The sequence below is a fragment of the Acinonyx jubatus genome, chromosome A1 (genome assembly GCF_027475565.1).
Source record: "Acinonyx jubatus isolate Ajub_Pintada_27869175 chromosome A1, VMU_Ajub_asm_v1.0, whole genome shotgun sequence".
Lineage (NCBI taxonomy): Eukaryota > Metazoa > Chordata > Mammalia > Carnivora > Felidae > Acinonyx > Acinonyx jubatus.
The window spans coordinates 202,695,154-202,716,691 of NC_069380.1; the positions used below are offsets into that span (position 1 = coordinate 202,695,154).

The 21,538-nt window shown below is 33.4% G+C and overlaps 1 protein-coding gene across 11 annotated transcripts in view; it reads right to left on the reverse strand.

The window, feature by feature from the left end:
• FBXO4 (F-box protein 4) overlaps nt 1-21,538 on the reverse strand; it is a 55,916-nt gene that overhangs the window by 26,545 nt on the left and 7,833 nt on the right. For 2 of the 11 annotated variants that reach the window (XM_053201037.1, XM_053201056.1), the window contains exons 4-5: nt 21,195-21,270; nt 20,909-21,084 (exon numbers count right to left, since the gene is read on the reverse strand). In XM_053201037.1, coding sequence (XP_053057012.1) covers nt 20,909-21,084; nt 21,195-21,270 — 252 coding nt within the window. Of the gene's footprint in view, nt 1-8,758; nt 11,617-14,148; nt 15,780-16,965; nt 17,162-17,764; nt 17,913-20,908; nt 21,085-21,194; nt 21,271-21,538 lie in introns of those variants that run through there. The other 9 variants (XM_053201043.1, XM_027076026.2, XM_053201040.1 and 6 more) reach the window with 9 other exon arrangements.

Consider the following 21,538-nt stretch of genomic DNA (forward strand, 5'->3'; position numbering starts at 1 on the left):
AACAACAATGAGATATCACCTCACACCTCTCAGAATGGCTAAAATCAAAAACACAAGAAATAACAAGTATTGGTGAGGATGTGAGGAAAAAGGAATCCTCAGGCATTGTTTGTGGAAATGCAAACTGGTGGAAAACAGTCACTGTGGAAAATAGTATGGAGGTTCCTCAAAAAATTAAAAATAAAACGACCCTATGATCTAGTAATCACACTCCTGGGTATTTACCCAAAGAATACAAAAACACTAATCTGAAGGGATATATGCACCCCCACGTTTACTGCAGCATTATTTATAATAGCCAAACTCTAGAAGCAGCCCAAGTATCCATCGATAGATAATGGATAAAGAAGATATGGTGTGTATGTGTGTGTGTGTGTGTGTATGTATATACACATACAATGGAATATTAAGCCATAAAAAAAAAAACAATGAAATCTTGCCATTTACAACAACATGGATGGAACTGGAGAGTATAAATGCTAGCAAAATAAGACAGAGAAAGACAAATACCATATAATTTCACTCATATATGGAATTTAAGAAACAAAACAGCAAACAAAGGGAAAAAAGAGAGAGAGAAACCAAAAACAATCTCTTAATTATAGAGAACTTACAGATGGTTACCAGAGGGGAGGTGGGTGAGAGGATGGGTGAAACAGGTGAAGGGGATTAGGAGCACACTTATCTTGATGAGCACTGAGTAATATATGGAACTGCTGAATCACTATATTGTACACCTGAAACAACAAAACACTGTATGCTAACTACACTGGAATTAAAATTTAAAATGTTTAAATTAAAAAAAAGAAGAGGAAAGAAATGAGGTTGGTTAATACACTTAGAAGAGACTTCAAGCAGGAGAAAGGTACCATGCTACCTGAATCCTGTGTTACACAATGTTCCTATGTTCTCTTTGTCTTCCCCCCCCCCCCCGCCACCCGCCATTATCTCCCTCCCCCAACCTCTCTTTCTTCCCCTCCCTCCCCTCTCACTTGCTGGCTTGCTACCCCCCTCTCATTCTTTGTTATATCAGCCTTCTCTGCTTACAATACAGTTATAAGGACCAGAGTTAAAGGTGAGAAAAGTGACTCAGCAGATGGAAGGTACCTGGAGCCAGCACTCACTTGCTGATTTAGACATCTAGAAGCAAATATTCCTGGTCAGTAGCAGCCCCAGCAAAGGATATTTGTGGCCAAATTGGATGTCAATAATGGATGGCCAATTTAAGGACATAACTCTTGAATATTCCATACCTCATGAATGTCAAGTGCCTATTTGTTCCTTCCATCCCTCCCTATATTTGTTCAGTACACATAAACACTACTTAATTTATTTATGCCTAACATGTCCCACAAGTTACATGCTTTAGTTTTAAGAAAGACTATTCTTAAACAGTGCAGTAAATATAAACACGATTATCAAAATAACTATAATCATTAACACACCAGTGGATTATTCTTGTATTTTAAAAATATTGAGGGGCACTTGGGTGGCTCAGTCGGTTAAGCATCTGACTTCAGTCAGGTTGTGATCTCATGGTTTGTGAGTTCGAGCCCCATGTCCACTGTTAGTACAGAGCCTGCCTGGGATTTTCTCTCTCCCTCTCTGACCCTCCCCCACTTGCTCTCTCTCAAAATAAATAAACTTAAAAAAACAAAAATAAAAATGTTAACTGATCACCCATCATGTACTAATGACTGTTTTGGGTGCTGGAGATAAGACAATCACTAAAAGAAAACTAAAATTCTTACCCTTTCAGAGCTTACATTTTAGTGAAGATGCATGGTTAAGGAATACTACATCACATGTGCATGGGTATGGATATCTGCATATGCATTTACACAAGTGTATGTGTGAATACTTTTACATGCAAGCACGTGTGTGTTGCACACACTTAAATTTTTATTAACCCAGTTTGACAAAGTGACAAGTCTAGGAAGTATTTGGGTATTGAGGCTAACAATGAATTACATTATACTTTCTCAGTGTGCTGTGTTCCAATGAATATAGAATACATGAGTGAGTACTGGCTCTGTCACTTACTATCTGGGTGTCTACGGACAAATCACTTAATCTTGATGAACCTTGCACCGTGTATATACAGTATCTCTAAAGGCTTAATGAGATAAAATGAGGAACATGGTGGATACACTAGAAAACCATGCACAAATATAAGGGATTCTTCCATAGTATTACCCTGACTTTGTGAAGTAAGTAGTACTGATATTTATTGATATTTAGTGGTGATTTTTTTCCTATGGTCCCAAACTAGTAGGTTTGATTTTTTTTTTTTTTGGCTTATACTCTACTCTCTAGGTTTAAATTTATATTTTTCTGTACCCAAATCTTCAGGTTTAATTCTCTGCTCTTTAATAAAGATATGAAAACACATGGAAGTGCAGGTGGTAAAATTACATAAAGAAATGTATCATTTTGCTTCATTAAGTCCCACTTCTGGTTTTCATCAATGGTTGGTAACCACCAAAGTTGCAATGAAAATTACTAAACCTGTGCTCACTCTATCTTCTCAACTTCACTCCTCCATTCCATTTCCCCCACATTCTCCTATAACCTTTCTATTTGAAACCTGTAAGAATGCTGTGCTCCATACTGAAAATTTTTAGCAACCCCAGGATTTACTTGCATCATTGTGTAAAAAGGCATAACCTTTTGGTGCCACATAAATGACAGCAAGCAAAGCAGTACTGTCTTAATTCATTAGCATTCACTTTGCAGCACTAGACTCCTAATTAAGAGCTTCGTAAGTATTCATATTTATTCAGGCTATTCTACACTGTATTTGCTATATTTGGTTAGAAACATTTAGACACATTAACTGTTCTTCCAGTCAGAACAAATACTTCCTGTATTTGTGGATAAGCCAATTGATAACTGTCCTTTGTCAAAAGCAAAATACAAAAACATATTCTGTTCCCATTTTCAATTTTCCTTTATTTCCTTACATAAGTCATTGTATTTAGATTAGACAAAGAAAAGTGATTATTCTAAGAGTGAACTTTTGAATTGGTATTGTTAGCTTCTTCCAGTGAGGATAACATCCTCAAGTTATGCTGGTAAATACATTATAGAAAACTATAAACCTGAGAAGTTTGTACCTGTGATAAAGAAAGTGATCAGATGAGGGAAGGGTGACTTGAAGCCTCACCACCTGAAAAATGGTTGAAGAGCTGATGGATTATTACTTCAGAAGAAGGATTTTATGGGCTGGGGAACAGCTTTTGTTAGAACATAAGAGAGAAGTTTGATTTACCCTATGTTGTCTCAAAAGACACAACCAGGACCGATATGTAGAAATTAAAAGAAATTTTAGTTCAAAAAAGGAAGACCTGATCAACAATTATATTTATTCAAAAACAACATGATTTGGAATTCCACAGGGCAGTGGGGCCACCACTAGAATATTCACATGTATTCTGAATACCATACAGATCAGAGACAATGAATACAACCCCTGATCACCCAGTGCACCTGTGTGGCTCAGTCAGAAAGCAACTGGTTCTTGATTTCAGCTCAGTTTGTCATGACCTCGTGGGATTGAGCCCCATTTTGGGCTCCACACTGTCAGTACAGGGCCTTCTTGGGATTCTCTGTCTCCCTCTCTCTGCCCCTCCCCCACTAGCACTCATGTACTCTCTCTCAAAATAAATAAACCAAAAAAAAAAAAAACACCCTCTGATATCCCATGCTTACACCATGACTAAAACAGAATAATACTTCAATTTCAATGTAACTAAGGTAAACATTCAGAAGCCAGAAGAACCACCTCTGGAGTCCCCTGTAGAGCAGCAAGTGGGCACTTGACATGTGGAATACAGACATAATCATCTTCCAAAAGATGAAGCCCCACCTCAAGGCAGAAATGCTGAAAATAAATCTGCTATCTGGATGTTCAGAGTTCTGGTTATGGAGAATTGAAAGGGAGGGCCTTGAAAGTGGATGCAATCAGCTTGGGAGTTGCACCCCTTCTCAAGAAGAGTGGAACAACTTGGAAGTGGAAATGGCCTTGTATTCTCATGGATTTGGGGAATAGGGGAAAGAAGGAAATAAGTAGTAGAAAGTAAAGGTTTTACAAAAACAAAATAGAAACATCAGAAGGCAGCATTATCCTCTCTCCTTTGGCCACAAAAGAATGTAGTAGACATTAATTTAAGAACCTGCACTTCATCATACCAACAGAAGAGGGGACTCTTGTGCTAACAAATCTAAAAAGTCACCAAACTTAAAACTTGCTGGCCTAGGAAAATGTAAGACATTCCAAAATTAACAGAAAATAGAAGACATCATCCATACTAAAGGTTATTGTAAAGAAAAAAAAAAAAAAGAAAATAAAACATTTTAGATGAAAATAATTCCCCAAAACAACCACAAAACAGAAAAAGTATAACCAAAATATGCCAGTCTAAATTAAATACCCTTAAACAACCATTTTCTGTTAAAAAAAAAAAAACCCTCAAAGAACATATTTATTTAAAAGTTCAAAATAAAAATCAACATAAAAACAGGAAGGTGTAAAATGAGAGTTGACTGAACTCAGAAACAAAATTGAAAATAAAGAAAAAATCACCTATAAAGTAAAAGACCAAATTGGAAGACATCACAGGAAATATAGATTAGACTGAGGATGTAATAAGGGACATAAGCAAAAATTAAAACAAATGAAATAAATAAAATAACAGATAAAAAGGATCAAAAGGATAGAGAAGATGGGAAAGAAATCTAAAGATCATTAATGAAAATAACAGTACCAAGATGACCACAGAAACAAAAACATAAACACAGAACATGTAAAATACATAATATTTAATATATAACATATAATATTAAAAGTATTAAATAAGGAACATTAAAAATATATAGACAACATAGAAAAGAAATGCAATAAATATATAACACACAGTAAATGTTACTTAAATATATAATAATTAAATCAATAAATAAAAATGAACTAACTCATCTATTAAATAAAAAGCATTTTCAGATTGGCTTATGTAGCAAAACCCAACCGCTAAACAAACCCAAGGGTTAAATAAACAGACCCACTTAACACAAACAGATTCAGAAAAGCTAGACCAGGGGCACCTGGGTGGCTCAGTGAGTTGAGCATCCAACTTTAGCTCAGGTCATGATCTCACCACTGGTGGGTTTGAGCCCTACATCGGGCTCTGTGCTGACAGCTCAGAGCCTGGAGCCTGCTTTGGATTCTGTGTCTCCCTCTCCCTCTGCCCCTCCCTCACTCATGCTGTCTCTCTCTGCCTCTTAAAAATGTATAAACGTTAAAAAAAATAATAATTAAAAAAAAAAAAAGAAAAGCTAGACCAGATAAATCCAAGTGAATAAGAAATCTTGACATTCCACACAGGATACTTTAGGCTTAAAAATATTAAATAAGACAAGAAGCTTACTTCATAATGCTAAAGGATCTAATTCACAGTGAAGAAACAATGGCTATCAATATATATTCACCATATAATGCAGTAACTTCCTTAACAACGTATAAATTACAGAAAACACAAGACAAAACTATAATAATAATGGGTTTAATACTTCACTCTCACTGAAAAAAAAAAGATCAAAAAAAGAATTAAAAACATTAAAATATAGATAACATTAAATAAAGTTAATAATGTTTAAATAAACATTAAAGATAAAGTGGATCTTACTGACACATGTAAAAAAAGAACATACTTTCTTCTCGATACACATAAAGCATTCAGTAAATTGGACCACCTATAACTCACCAAAAACTGTTGTACATTTCATAAAATGAAATTAATATCACATTCTCTGATTATAAAATAACTAGAAATTAATTAAAAACAGAAAACAAAGACTTTTCAATGAAATACCCTTCAATAAAAATGTTTAAACCTTCTATTAAATAATTCTTTAAAAATACAGAAATAAAAATCTAAATTTCTAAATTTCTAAAGAAGCATAATAAAATCTCTACATTAAAGAATCTATGGAATACAATAAAAGCAGTGACAGAAGAAAATGTATAGCCTTAAACACTTATCAATAAACGAAAATAATCAAATGAAAGAATAAATGAAAGAATAAAAATAATCAAATTCCCAACAAAGAAAGTTAGAATAAGTACAGTAAAATAAACCTGAAGTATAAGAACAAAAATAACTGCAGATATTAATGAGGTATAAAAAAGGATAACAAAATGCTGCATAAATCAAAATACTAGTTCTTGGAAAAATAAGCAATAATACAAAGTATTAACTCTTCAAGGCGGGGGGAGGGGGTGGGTAGGAGAAAGCATACAAATACAAAATAAGGCATGATAAGGAAAAATTTATCTTGAAACAGGATTTATTTTAAAATCATAAGACAGTAGTTTATAAATACCTATGCAAATAAACTGGAAAAAATCTAGATAAAATAAATAATTTCTTAGGAAAAACTGAATCCTATAGAGAAAGATTAAACAAACCAATTTCCATAGAATAAGTAGAGAACATTAGCAAAAAACTTTACTGTAATAAAGGAATCAGAACCAGATGTTTTCACAGAATAATTCTACCAAAATATCAAAATCACATGTTCTCTCAATACTACCTAAACTGTCTCAGAGAATAGAAAAAAGAAAAATTTTATAATTATTTTTATGAAGCAAGTATAACACTAATACATCAATTTAATAAAGATATTATATATTTTTTAAATTCTTATGAATTCATTTCTAACTACTGAAGCAAAAAACTAATCCTAAACAAATATTAGCAAAAGATATTAACACAATATGGAAATAACACAGTATGAGGCAAGAGAGATTTATCCCAAAATTGTAAGGATGGTTCAATATTTAATTCATTTCACCCTGTAAGTAATTTAAGAAGAATCATGATTATCACCATAGAAACTAAAAAGGCCTCTGACAAAATTTGACACCTATCCCTCATTTTTAAAAAGCACTTAATAAAATAATATTTTTTGCATATGTTCTTAACATGATTATTAAACATCACTCCCAAAGCCAGTATCTTACATAATAGGAAACTTCTAACAAGAAGCATTCCCACCAGGATGAGGAACAAGGTAAGGAAGAACGTCCATTGTCTTAGTATTATTTAACATTATACTGGCAGTATTAGCAATGCAAAAGCAAATAGAAGATTAAGCATTGTAAAAAAAAGTAAAACTTCCTGTTTGCAGATCATATGACTGTAAATCTGGAAAATCCAAGGAATTATTAATAAGAAACTAAGTCAAATAATAAAGTATAAGGATATCAATTTAATACACAAAATCAACAATTTTCATATATACAAATAATCATGTAGAAGACATAATGTTATAATAGCAACAATAAAGATAAAATTATTAAAAATAAACTTAACAAGAAATGTGCAAAGTGTACCTAGGGAAAATTTAAAAACACACCTGTTTTGAATAAATGGAAACACATCTATTTTCTTGGAAAGGAGACAACATCCTATGTAGTTTCTCTCCAAAGTATTACATATGTATATGTACGTGTGTGTGTGTGTGTGTGTGTGTGTGTGTGTGTGTGTGTGTGTATACATCCCATTCCCAATATACAAGGTTTTTTGGGGTTTGTTTAACAAAGATAATATTAAAGGTTATATGAACAGTAAGTATTTAAGAATATTTTGGAAAACCTTTCAAAAGAGACATGATGAAGCCATGCCCTATCAGATATTAGAACACATGAAAAGTCCTTTATAAGTTTAATAGTATGGCATTAGAGCATATAGAGAAGAAGACTGAAAAAACAAAACAGGCCATACTCAATTACGTAAAGAAATCTAGTGTTGAATGAATATGGTAGCTCAAAATACTGAGGAAAATATGGGCACTTTAATAAATTATTGTGTAACAATTATATCAATTTAGAAAAAGATAAAATTGGATTCACACTTCACAATATACTTGAATAAATTCCAAATAGATAGAAGATTTATATGTAAAATATGAAATAACACAAGTACAAGAAGAAATATGGGTATATTTCTTTATAACCTGTTTGTGGGTAAGGCATTTTTTAACTATGAAACAAAATGTAGATACAAAAAAAAAAGAGTGTTAATAAATTAGACATTAAAAAGTTTTGCACGGGAAAAATACAAGATCAGAAGACAAATGATAAACTGGGTAAAAACATTTGTATCATCCAAGATTCACCATCCTGGTATCTGAAGAGTCCTTTAAAAGCACTGGGTGTTGTATGGAAACCAATCTGACAATAAATTTCATATATTGAAAAAAAATTTTTGAGGGAAAAAAAGTCCAATAGAAAATGGGCAAAAGACATGATCAGAAAGCTCACAGAAAAAATACTCAAATGGTTCTTAAATAATGTTCATAATAACCTAGAAAAATCAGGCTGATTAATACTGGCCTATACAGTTATAATGAATCAAACAATTTATTAGTAGTTCCTATACTTTCTACTTCATTTAGTAATTAGCCTAGATTTTTTACTTAATTACAGGTTGTTTTCACATCAAAGAAAAAAGCACACATGACCCCAGAATTGGCTACTGACACTCAGCAACATGTAGTGAAACTATCCAAGAAAAAAATTCAAGAGTCTAGATGGATGTTTGAAATTTTATTGCCATCCACCCCACGGTTCCATCACCCTCTCTCCCAGTCTTAGCAACCAATGATCTATTTTGTGTCTCTACAAACTTGCCTATTCTGAATATTTCATATATATGAACTCATATAATATGTGGTCCTTTGTGAGTGGCTTCTTTCACTTACCATGTTTTCAAGATCCATCCATATTAGCACTCTTTTATTGCTAAATAATATTCCATTGTATGGATATACAGAATTTTATCCATTTATCAGATGATGGGTATTTGGATTGTTTTCACTTTTTGACTACTATGAATAATGTTGCTATGAACATTTATATACAAGTTTTTGTATGCACATTTTCATTTCTCTTAGGTATATACCTAGGACTAAAATTGCTGGTTCATATAGTAACTAACACCATCTTTAACATACTGAGAAACAGCCAAATCATTTTCCAAAGTTATTACGCTAACCAAAAAGGTATGTTTTTCTATTTTTACACATCCTCCCTAACCTTGTTAGTAACTGTCTTTTTTATTACAGTCATCCAAGTGGGTGTGAAACGGTATCTCATTGTGATTTTGATCTGTATTTCTTTGATGGCTAATGATGTTGAGTATTTTTTCATATGCTTATTGGTCATTTGTTTATTCTTTTGGAGAAACATCTTTAGATTCTTTTCTGATTTTTTTTTAAAGTGAAGTATAGTTGACATATTAGTTTCAGATGCACACCAGTGATTCAACAATTATGTACATTACAAAATGCTCACTAAGGAAGTATAGTTATCAAGAAAACTACTATGCTTTTAGAATACACTTTAGAAAATGCTACTGAAAATCGAATCTAATCAAAACTGTACAAGTTAAATTCAAATAGCTGTTTTTGAGAGGGAGGCAACAAATTCTTTCTGTATGAGGCAATTGTGCCACCTTCTGGAAATCTAGAGACAGCACTGTCACATTTTTCAGAATTTAATAGTCTTCTGTTATAGCAACATCTGACAAACAAGCTAAGACTTTGTGCTTTACAAGGTAGAAAACAGAAAATGGCCTTCAATGTACTCTGGTGTAAAACTGATAGTGCTAATCATGGCAAACAGAAAAATTAAGTATTCCTTTGCCAACTTTTTAACTAAAATTTCTATAGTCTGTGGGGAAAAAAATCAAGAGCCTTACATTCTCCTGGAGTTATTTTACTAGATCTGTTACATTTTATAAGCTTTCTTAAGTAAATGGGGATTTTTACAGCAGGTTTTTCTTATGAGACTAAAAATAAAAACTCAAGGACCCTTGGGTGGCTCAGTCGGTTAAGCATCCAATTCAGCTCAGGTCATGATCTCACGGTTCTTGAGTTTGAGCCCCGCATTGGGCTTTGTGCTGACAGCTCAGAACCTGGAGCCTGCTTTAGATTCTGTGTTTACCTCTCTCTCTCTCAAAAATAAACACTAAAAAAATTTTTAAATAAATAAAAATAAAAACTCGTTTTGATAATGGTGTTGTGCTGTACATCGAAACTTATTTATTGGACAAACTATTTTAGAGCACTTTTTTGTACAACTGACAGTCTTTAGTGCTTCAAAATATTAATTTATTTAAGTCTTTTAAGAACTTTATGAAGTAGGTATTATCTTCATTTTACAATTAGGGAAACTCAGCCATATAGAAGAAATGTGCCCACGATCACACAGTAATATAGTTAGGGTGTGAACTCAGACCAATCTGGTTTTAAGGTCTATGCACTTCATGACTTAGTTATGCTACTTCTAACATTCTTATACAACTGTGTAGAAAGAATAATCAACTGTAATATTTTAAATTTAAATATATTTAATTTGTTGAGACTGTAGCAAGGGTCAGACCTGAAATGTTATGAAAAGTTGCTGAGGACTTCTTCCAAGGATCAAAGAATGTGAAGGCAAATATAATTTCCTTGAGAGGAAAAAAAGAAGTCCTCATACTTTATAGTAAAAATGAAATAATACAGAAAATCAAGGGGAAATAAGACATGAGAACTCTTCTCAATGTATAGTAATGATCAATATAGTCCAGCTACTGTGTATACATAATGCTAGAAACTTTTTGACAAATAAACACTGATCTAGAAATTATAAGGTGTTTAAGAGACAGTATAAAAACCACTAAGAATTTTGCTTACTTTCAGATAGAATGTAGGTCACAAATGATCGTTACAGCAATAAGAAAACAGAATAAAATGAAAATTATACTTTAAGCCATCAAAGAGCAGTAAGTACAAAAAGTCTAAATAAATTCCAAGGATAAAACAGGTCTCTTTAGTGCTCAAAGAACTGTTGCTTTTATGGGACCAACTGCCTATTCTGGGTACGTGTGGGTGGAACAGCAGGTCTGTCAAAAATTTTGTTGGATAAGAAAAATACCACTGACACTTTTTTTAAATGTTTATTTTTGACAGAGAGAAAACACAAGTGGGGGAGGGGGAGAGAGAGAGGGAGACAGAGAATCCCAAGCAGGCTCCACACTGTCAACACAAAGCCCAATGTGGGGCTCAAACCCGTAAACTGCAAGATCATGGCCTGAACTGAAGTCCGATGCTCAACCGACTGAGCCATCTAAGCACCTCCCAACACTGACACTTTTCATGACACTATGTTTGATATACCAAATTGCAAATGTAAGAACTCCAAATGTGAAAATAAACTGTTGAGCCCTCAACAGGAATTCTGGGAAAAGACAAGAGAGCAGATCTGAAAAGCAGAAAAATGTCTTGATTTTGTTCAGGCCAAGAAAGAAGTCATCTCAGAAAAGAAAACTCCAGGGGAAAAAAAATCACTAAATTCTCTGTCTATATCTTTGGCTAAACTTTGTGTGAAAGACCAACTTAAGGTGCTCATTTGGAGAAAAAAGATAAACTGAATGTGGAACTGTTGCCCAAGAAACAGAGTTTGCAATTTACGTTTAACCATGTTAATTGTTTAAACAACAGAAATAACACTTACCGGAAAAAAATAGCAGAAGCTAGAGTCTCAACAACTTATCATTCATATTAATACAAATTCTGCAAGATACAAAAGAAATGAAAATGGCACCCATTCCTTTAATAAAAGAAAACCAACCTTTAAAACCAGCCCTTCCAGATATGGAATTGGCAGACAAGATTTTTTTTTAATTTTTCTAAGTTTATTTATTTATTTTGAGAGAGAGAGAGTAGGGGAGGGAAAGAGGGAGAGACAGAATCCCAAGCAGGCTCCACGCTGTCAACAGAGAGCCAGACACGGGGCTTGAACTCACAAACCATGAGATCATGACCTGAGCCAAAACCAAGAGTTGGACGCTTAATGACTGAGCCACCCAGGTGCCCCAGACAGGATTTTAAAGGAGCTATTACAACCACTCTCACTGATGTAAAGGAACATATGCCCTCAATGAAAAAAAAAAAAAAAAAGGAAATCTGAGAAAAAGAGAATTAAAAAAAAAAGAACCAAAAGGAAACTATAGAACCAATAAAATAATAAATTATAATCAATCACAAGATTGATTTAACAAAACATAGATAAAAATAAGAGTTTGAAAACCTGAAGATAAATCAATTGAAATTATCCAAACTGAATAACAGAGAAAAAAAACACCACTGAAAACAATGAGCAAAGCCTCAGAAACAGGTTAAAATAATAACGAATTATGTTAACGCATGTGTTACACAATATAGACCCAAGGAGGAAAAATGAATGGGGAGGAAAATATATTTGAAGAAACAGTGACCAAAAACTTCACAAACTTGGTGAATGACATGAATTTCAATATTCAATATGCCTAGTAACTCCCAAGATGGATAATAATAAACAAGGCCATATCTAGGCACACTGTAGTTAAACTGCTGGAAGCCAAGATAAAAAGTAAACATGAAAGAAGAAAAAAAAGGGGTAAATTACATGCAAGAGAATAAAGATGCAATTATTAAATAACTTTTTATCAGAAATTACAAAGCTTAGAAGAGAACAAAAAACCATCTTGAGAGGGCTGAAAGAATAAAAATGTCAACCAAGTATTTTATATATCTTTAAAAAATATAAGACCACTTTCATTATTTTGTAAAATGTTTCTTCTTTTAATTTCCTTATAATATATATGGACTGTTTTAGCAAAATCTATTAACACTGTCTTCTGGGATTTATAACATGTGCCGGTATAATGCATTTAACAGCTGTAGCAAAGAGTGGTGAGAAGAATAAAACTTACACAGTTACACCATTTCTACATATTATACAAATTGGAACAATGTTAACTATAAGAAAACTTTCAAAAGCTAAGGGAATACACTGCAATCACTAGAGCAACCTCTAAAAAATTCAGAGACATGCTAAAAAAAGCTAACAGAAAAACTTAAATTGATTTCTAAAACATACTGAAATATCCAAAACAGAAAGAATAGACACAATAGTAAAGAGGGGATAAACAAATAATAAAATGATAGATCTGAAACCAATCCTATCCATAATTACATTAGATGTAAATGACCTAAACCTTCTAATTAAAATGTAGGTATTGCCAGAATGGAAAAAGAAAAAGCAAAATTTGCTATATTCTATCTGCAAGAGACACACTTAAAATTTAAAGACAGATTTAGGTTGAAGGATATACCATGAGAACAGCATTTCGTTTTTTAAATCCTGAAGGGGTTATATTAATATTAGAGAATGGGTTTCAAACCCAATGAGTGTTATCGGCAAAAAGACCATTATTAATAATGATAGAAGGATCGATTCATCAGGAAAATAAAAGTCATATATGTATGTGCACCTTAAACCATCATCAAAACTCAGTAAGCAAAAGCTGACAGTTAAAAGGAAAAATAGGCAATTCTATAATCATACTTAAGAATTTTTTTTCCAATATATGAAATTTATTGTCAAATTGGTTCCCATACAACACCCAGTGCTCATCCCAAAAGGTGCCCTCCTCAATACCCATCACCCACCCTCCCACCCCATACTTAAGAATTTTAATGACTATTGGTAACTGATACAACTATATAAAAATCAATATGGGGCACCCAGTTGGCTCAGTCAGTGGAGCATGTGACTCCTGATCTCAGTTTAGCAGGTTTGAGCCCCATGTTACATGTAGAGATTAAACATAAAATCTTTACGAAAAATCAATGTAGCCAATATAGAATCTGAAAATTATCAATGGTTTTGAGCTAATAGATAGCTATAAAATATTCTACCTAACAACTACAGAATAGAAACTCTTTTCAAGTTCATGTAGCATATTCACCAGAATAGACCATAAAGCTGGGCCACAAAGCAAGACTCAACAAATTTAAAAAGATTGAAATTTTAGAGTGTGCTCTCTGAAAAAAGAGATTTAATTACATGTCAATAGCAAATATTGACAAATTACCAAATATATAGGTAATAGATATTAAACAACACTAAAACAATACTACTAAATAATCCATGGATTGAAAAGTAATCTCAAGGCATTAGAATACATTTTAACTGCATAATAATAAATACAAAATATTTCAAAATGTGTTCATGCTGCTATAGAGGGCTTAGGAGAAAATAGATAGCTTTAAATGATTAAAAAAAAAATGAGAATCAATGACCTAAATTTCTATCTTAAATAATAGAAATGAAAAAAAGGAACTAGAAAAGAGAAAATGAAAGTTCAAAAAAATTGTAAAGCAGAAAAAGAGAAGTTAGAGCATAAATCAATGAAATCCAGAATAAATCAATAAAAACCAAAAGGTGTTTGAGAATAAAATTTCAGCCAGACTGCTCAAGAAGAAAAATGACATAAGTTACCAATATCAGAAACCAATGAGGTGACAAACTACAAATAATAAAAGGAAATACTGGCATAATAACATAAGGAATTCCATGGAATATCTCCCTAGACAAACTGGAGAAAATTATTTTTAAACAAAAACCATTTAAAGACTCTGTAAATGGTCCCCAAAGCATACAGTAAATGAAGAAGCATTTTTTAAAAGTCCACTAAAACTCAATAAGAACATCAAGTGTCTGGGATTTGAGCCAAGACTCACTGCCTCCTTCCCTCCCCTAACTCAGCAAGATGGAAACGCCAATCTAGACTGTGGCAGCCAAGTTGGAGAAATATCATACTACCTAAGTTGGAGAAATATCTTCCCAGGAGCAGGATGTTAGCATTTCCCATCCAGCCCCTGATTACCATGCTGCTGAAACCAAGTTCTGGATGAGTGTACCCAAGACACAAGAGTTACCTTTTTTGGAGTAGCACCCACTCATAAGTTGTAGGCTATATCTTGGGTCCAGTGCCACTAATACTACTACACTTTTTTTTTTTAACACTAACCCTAATGCTAACCCAAATACTATGCTCTTTTTATTACAATCTTAAAATTCCTCACTTCCAATGTGACAGGAAAGCTGTAACATTTCCTCTGCAAAGTGCAATTTGTGAGGAAGTCTTATGAACATGTCTTAATGGAATGTTTTCTCTAGGAGGATGGAATACAATTTGACTTTAGAACCTTATGAGCCTTCAAAGTTATCTGAAATAGCAAGAACTTCCAGGAAAGTTATTTTCACTTAATTAGCATTAAATATGATACCAAGTTAATTTCTACTGTCTCAGGAGAAAACCCAGAAGTTGTATGACCATAATATTAAATGCAATTCCAAAGAATATTCCAGCCTATAAGCAATATATTTATTAAGAATACATAAAAACTTCTGATAACCAGTTAAGGACCCTTGAAAAGAACCTATAGAAAATTTGGCAAATTTGGTATTTTCCACCAGGGCAATCTCTGAACTGAAAAGAGAAATCACAAGGAATGACAGAGGTACAAACTTGTTTTTTCTAGAATTTAATATTTTAAAAAAGAAAAATATAAAAGTTATCAAAAAAATCTTAAAGGGTTCATTTTAAGGCTAAATACTAGCACTGAAAGTTTTTTTCTTGTAATTGATTTAAGGTAAAAAGTAAAAATTATGTAAAAAACATAGCAGCTACAGCTGTTCCAACATAAAGCCCACCTGCAAAAAGGCAGGACAAAATGAGCTGACTGAGAAAATATCCACATCATGACCTCAGTAACAGGTTTCAAATGGTTTCAGTTCTCAAGGTCTAAAAGAAGGATCATCTTGCATGCTTAGACTCTACTTCTTCAAGAATCCACTGAATGCCATTCAAAAAACCAGTTAGAGTTTCAGCCTCTGTATCCTGGACCTATGAGCAGATAAGAGAGATCACTGTAAGAAACTGAGTCCAAAATCTTATGATTAAAAGAAACATTTTTCTAGATACTAACAAAAGAATACAGTTTAAAAAATCCCAATAAACTTTGGGTGAGTCATTCAAATTTTGTCTTCTATGTAACTTAGATAAAAAAAATATGATCTTCTCTTATGTCTATAATTTATTACCAATATAAGGCTTATTACGTATCTTAGAACTCAGCTTTGGGAATGGGAAGAACTATCATTTCAATGACTTGTTTGTATCAGAAAAAAAAAAATTCTCCAAAATATCCACTTTGAAAACTAAAACATTTTTGAAAGAATCCAGCTACTCAGATGATAAATGTGATATCCAGTTGCAAAAACGTGTCTTTGAGACTGCCACTCTTCTTGGGGCGCCTGGGTGGCTCAGTCGGTTAAGCGTCAGACTTCGGCTCAGGTCATGATCTTGCGGTTCGTGAGTTCAAGCCCCGCGTTGTGCTCTGTGCTGACAGCTCAGAACCTGGAGCCTGTTTCAGATTCTGTGTCTCCCTCTCTCTCTCTGACCCTCTCCCCGTTCATGCTCTGTCTCTCTATGTCTCAAAAATAAATAAACGTTAAAAAAAAATTTTTTTAAAAGACTGCCACTCTTCTTAATGGTAAACTAAAACTCCCACCACCCAGGAAGGGACGCCTTTATCAGTTGTTTTCGAACTGTGTTCCAAAGAGTCTTCAGGGCTCCGTGGAAGGTGTAGGGGGAGGAAGGAAGAAAATCCTGTAACTTTTTAAGCATAAGTATTTCCAATTTTAATTTTTCTTTATTTTACCTAGGAGCTTTCATGTAAGGTTTCATTGAAGAAAGGGTTCCATGAGTAAAATAAAATTTGGAAAGCAAGAAATAGTAAGAACTTGTATTTTTGATGACCGTTAGAGCATATTACATTCATGTTTAAAAAAAACATGACACCAACGTCAAAAAAAAAAAAAAAACAATGGCCAACTGATTTACTGTATCTATGGTAGGAAAGGCAAGTAGAGAACAAATTGATCAGGTGAAACAGTGATACCAACTGACTATCTCCCACTGATTAAGCTATTAAAACTAACTTTAGAATGTGATTTCATTAAAGAGAATGAGTAGGAAAGAATAAAATCAAATAGAGAATAGTGAAAAATAAAAATAAGATTTTTCTCACCAGAGAAAGTAAGACCTTACCATCCATGGGTGGTTCAGAAGATTTAGACGCAGCTCATGAGCCAAATAAAAACAAGGCATTCTTTTTACATCTGCTTGAGAAATACAAGATAAAACCAGCATAGGTCTTCCTGAAGATCCAAAAGCTGGATCTGTCATTGCCATAATACGAGAAAATTCATCTTGCCATTCATGTCCTAGAGAATGTAGTCAAACCCTTAATTTGCATTACTTATAGTGATTTTTAAAATAAACAAAACAAGGAAATAAAAAAAAATTACCAGGATCCAAACATAATAAAGTGCCTATATTGCTGTTTATTTACAGCTGTTCATTTATGATCTATCATAAAATTACATTAAGTAGTCTTCAAGGATAGGAATTTTGGTAATATTAGAGGGCAAAAATAGTCACAGTACCATTCAGATGTCTTTACAATTTGAAAATAAAAATACTTTGATATAGATATTTTCCTCTCACAAATTTTGTAGCTAAAACTACCCTTTCTTTCAAAGGCCTTAGTTTAAACAATTTAAACATATAGTTGAATCCAGCTCTTTATTAAAACTAGCAATCTTTGCCTTTCTTTGGAGTGTATAAATCATTGACATTGTGAGGTAGTCAAAATTCTAAAAGGTCTCCCAATGATTCACACCATTGTACACATTCATGTATAATCTCTTATCCTTTAAGTGTGGGAGGAATCTAGAATCAGTGATGGGATATCACTGCCCTGAGCAGACTGCATGATAAGACAAATATGACTTCAAGAATGAGAGATTATCCTCAGTGAAGCTGACCTAAGAGAAGAGATGAAGTTCTCTTGGTGAGAAAGATTCTGTATTGGCTGGATCTGAAGACAAGAGGGAGTCACAAGGCAAGAAATGAAGATAGCTTCTAAAAGCTGATTCAGCCCCAGCTGACAGTCAGTAAGAAAACAGCTCAGTCCTACAACAGTAAGGAACGGAATTCAGCCAGTAATTTCAGTGAGTTAGGAAGCAGATTTTTCCCCAGAGCCACCAGAAAGTGATGCAACCCATCTCACCCTGATTTCAGCCTGTAAAACCCTAAGCTGAGAACCCAACCATGCTGTGCAAACTTCTGATATAGAGAACTATAGGCTAATAAACAGGTGTTGTTTTAAGCCACTAGGTTGGAGAGAATTTGTTATATATTAATAGAAAATGAATGAACATTATAATGTGATTATCAACAGGGTCCATTTAAATCTATCATAGATCTCTTAGATTTTTTTACTTGTCCCATTTGTTCTTTGTTCCTTTATCCTACCTTCTTTGGACTGTGTTTTGTAATGATTCCATTTTACCTTAACTACCGACTTATTTAATTGTACCTCTCTCACACATTTTTTAGTGGTTGCTCAAGGATTTACAATGTACATTTTTAACTTGTAACAGTCTACTTAGTATTATACAACTTTACATATAGGAGAACCTTGTACCGGTGAATTTCCATTTGTTCTCTTCCACGCTGTTTGTATTATTATATATCTTAAAAATATCATATAGCCACAATACATTATTTTTTTTTATTTTTTAATGTTTTTTTTTTTTTTTATTTTTGAGAGAGAGAAAGACAGCATGCAAGCAGAGGAGGGGCAAAGAGAAAGGGAGACACAGAATCTGAAGCAGGCTCCAGGCTCTGAGCTGTCAGCACAGAGCCCGACGTGGGGCTCGAACTCACGAGTCATGAGATCATGACCTGAGCCGAATTCGGACGTTCAACTGACTGAGCCACCCAGGTGCCCCCACGATAACTGTTATTATTTTTCCTTCACATAATTATAAAAAAGTTAAATTAAGGGAAAGTATATATATGGATATATATATGGACATATATATATGGACATATATATATAGACATATATACATATGGATATATATATATGGAAACAGTGTAGCCATCCCAGGGCTCCTCTTCTTTTTTTTTTTTAAGATCCAATTTTCTATCTGGTATCACAGTCTTCTGCTTGAAGAGCTTTCTTTAATATTTCTTGTAATGCAAATCTGCAGATAATGAACTTTCTCAGGTTTTGTCTGAAAGTCTTGATTCTGTCTTCATTTTTGAAAGGTACCTTTGCTGGATGTAAGATTTTTCCTGCTTTACAATACTTCCCTTCACTGCCTTCAGCAATTCTTTCAGGAATTCTGTGTCTTTATCTTTGGCCCTCTCTATGTATGCTTCCTTTTGCTTTCACTGCCTTCAAGATAATCTCTTAGTCTTTGGTTTTCATCAGTTTGGCTATAATGTATCTAGATGTATTTTTTACTTATGTATTTTATTTATTTATTTATTTGGAGTTCTCTGAGTATCTTGGATCTATGGTCTGTTGTCTTTTAGTTATTTTGAAATACATTTGGCCATTATCTGTTCAAAAATTTCTTTTTCCTTATTTTATTTCTTCATGTTTTGGGAAGATCAGTTACACATGAGTTAGATCAGGGATTGGCAATACTACATTCTATGGATCTATTTTTATAAATATAAATTTTTTCTAAAACAGTCATACCCATTCACTATAAATTCCCTATGGCTACTTTTGCACTTTAACAGCCGAGCCGAGTTAACTGTGAGAGATCATATGGCTTATTATACACCTAAAATATTTACTATGTGGCCTCTTAAGAAAAAGTAGGCTGACCCCTCAGTTGTTTCCCTTGATGGGTTCCTCCAGTTCTTAGATGCTCCCCACTCCTCTTTTCTCTATGTTTTAATTTGGATAATTTCAATTAATTTATCTTCAGGTTCACCAAAGGTTTATTTCCTTAAATCTATTAAGGAAACTGTTCACCTGTTTCCCGTTCACCTGTTATATATTCACATTTAGCATTCCCATTTTATGTTTTCATAACTTCCTCCTCCTCTGCTGAAAATCCCTATCTGTTCACACATATTTTCCACTTTTTTCCACTAGATCCTTTAACATATTAATCATAGTTATTTCAATGTCCCTGAGAGTGGCAACATCTGGGTCATCTCTGGGTCTGATTCCACTGATTGCTTTGTCTCTGGACAATGGGTCATTTTTTATTTTTTTGTGTCTTATAATTTTTAATTTAATGTTAAATGTTTTATGTAAAAGAACAGTAGAGACTGAGGTAAAGAAAATCTATTCCCAGACATGGGCATGCTGCTTCTTCTGTTATGTGACTAATGCAGTGGTTGAGTCCAACCAGTCAGTAGTTGAGCTGGACTTAGCTTTTGCTGCTGTGGTTAACTTCAGTGCATCATAAACTTTAAATTCTTTCGGCAGTTGAGTGGCTACTGCTACCTTGTTCTGAGTGAGGACAATGTATTATATATTCATGCCCTAACTTATTCACAAAAGATTTTGGAGAAAAATTATAATACTCGCTTGTGACCCAGTAATACTCTGATTTTATGCCTAAATAACAATGTGAAGGGCAATTATTCTGAATACGTAGTGAGTGTTAACTAATCTACTTAATTAAATACTCCACCCCACACATCTATCTGGACAACTGAAACAAAGGTAAAAATTTTTCAGTTATCTGCATAAATTATTTGAACAGAACCAGAAGCAGACAAAACATCAATAACAAGTGCAGAAGCATACAGCAAAGAAATACTATGTAATTATAGTATCAAACTTTGATATGCATCAGAATTCTGTAAGTGCTCATTAAAAAAACAGATACCCAAGAACCAACCCAAATCTATGAATTAAAATCCATCAGAGTAGGAATCAGGCAGGTATGTTTTTAACAAGCTCCCCAAGTGATCGTAATGCACATCAAAGTTTGAAAGCCCACTATTAACAGTAATGGTCACAGAATCACATTTATTAAATTAACCATCATATTCTTAAAAAGTCACAGTAAAGCCTAAAAATGTCTTATTTGCTTTGCAAAAAAAGAAAAAAAAGAAACGTGCTCTTAAAAAGAAAATAAGATAATGCTTACTTTTATGAGCTTCAGCGTTTGCAACATAGATGAACCCATCAACAACTTCACACACCTTCTGAATTTGTGGAATTACACTATACCGGCTTCCTTGCTGATCATCTCCTTCATTCTGTAGACTGAACATCTTGTTAACAGCACTTGTATGTTCTTCTCTTGCTCTATCTCTTTCCTTTCTATAAGAAAAATGTAAATATAAAACATAAACAGACACTAAACAAGCACCATCCCTCTAAAGTATTGAAGTCCTGATGCCTCAGGTAGGCCACCAAGTAGGCAGCCTTACCTGGTAGTGGAATATAATATCAGGATGTTGAATTTATGTTGGTTGCTCAACTGAAAACTGACTCCTGATCCAATACCTAAAGAAGAAAATTTCAGTTATCAAAACAAGTCATTAATAAATATAGAAAAACATCAGATTGAAAAAAATTACCCAGTGCAAGCAAAATGAGCAACTAAAAAGTCCATGACAAGTTACACACAGCTTTGGAATAAAATGAAATGTTTATGTTGAAGAAAAGATGCCGTATGCAATTTTCATTTATATGGCAATAAAACTATGGATAAAAAACAAAGAACTGCTAGGCTTAGAGCTTTCCCTTCTGTATCATATCAGTAGCAGCTGCA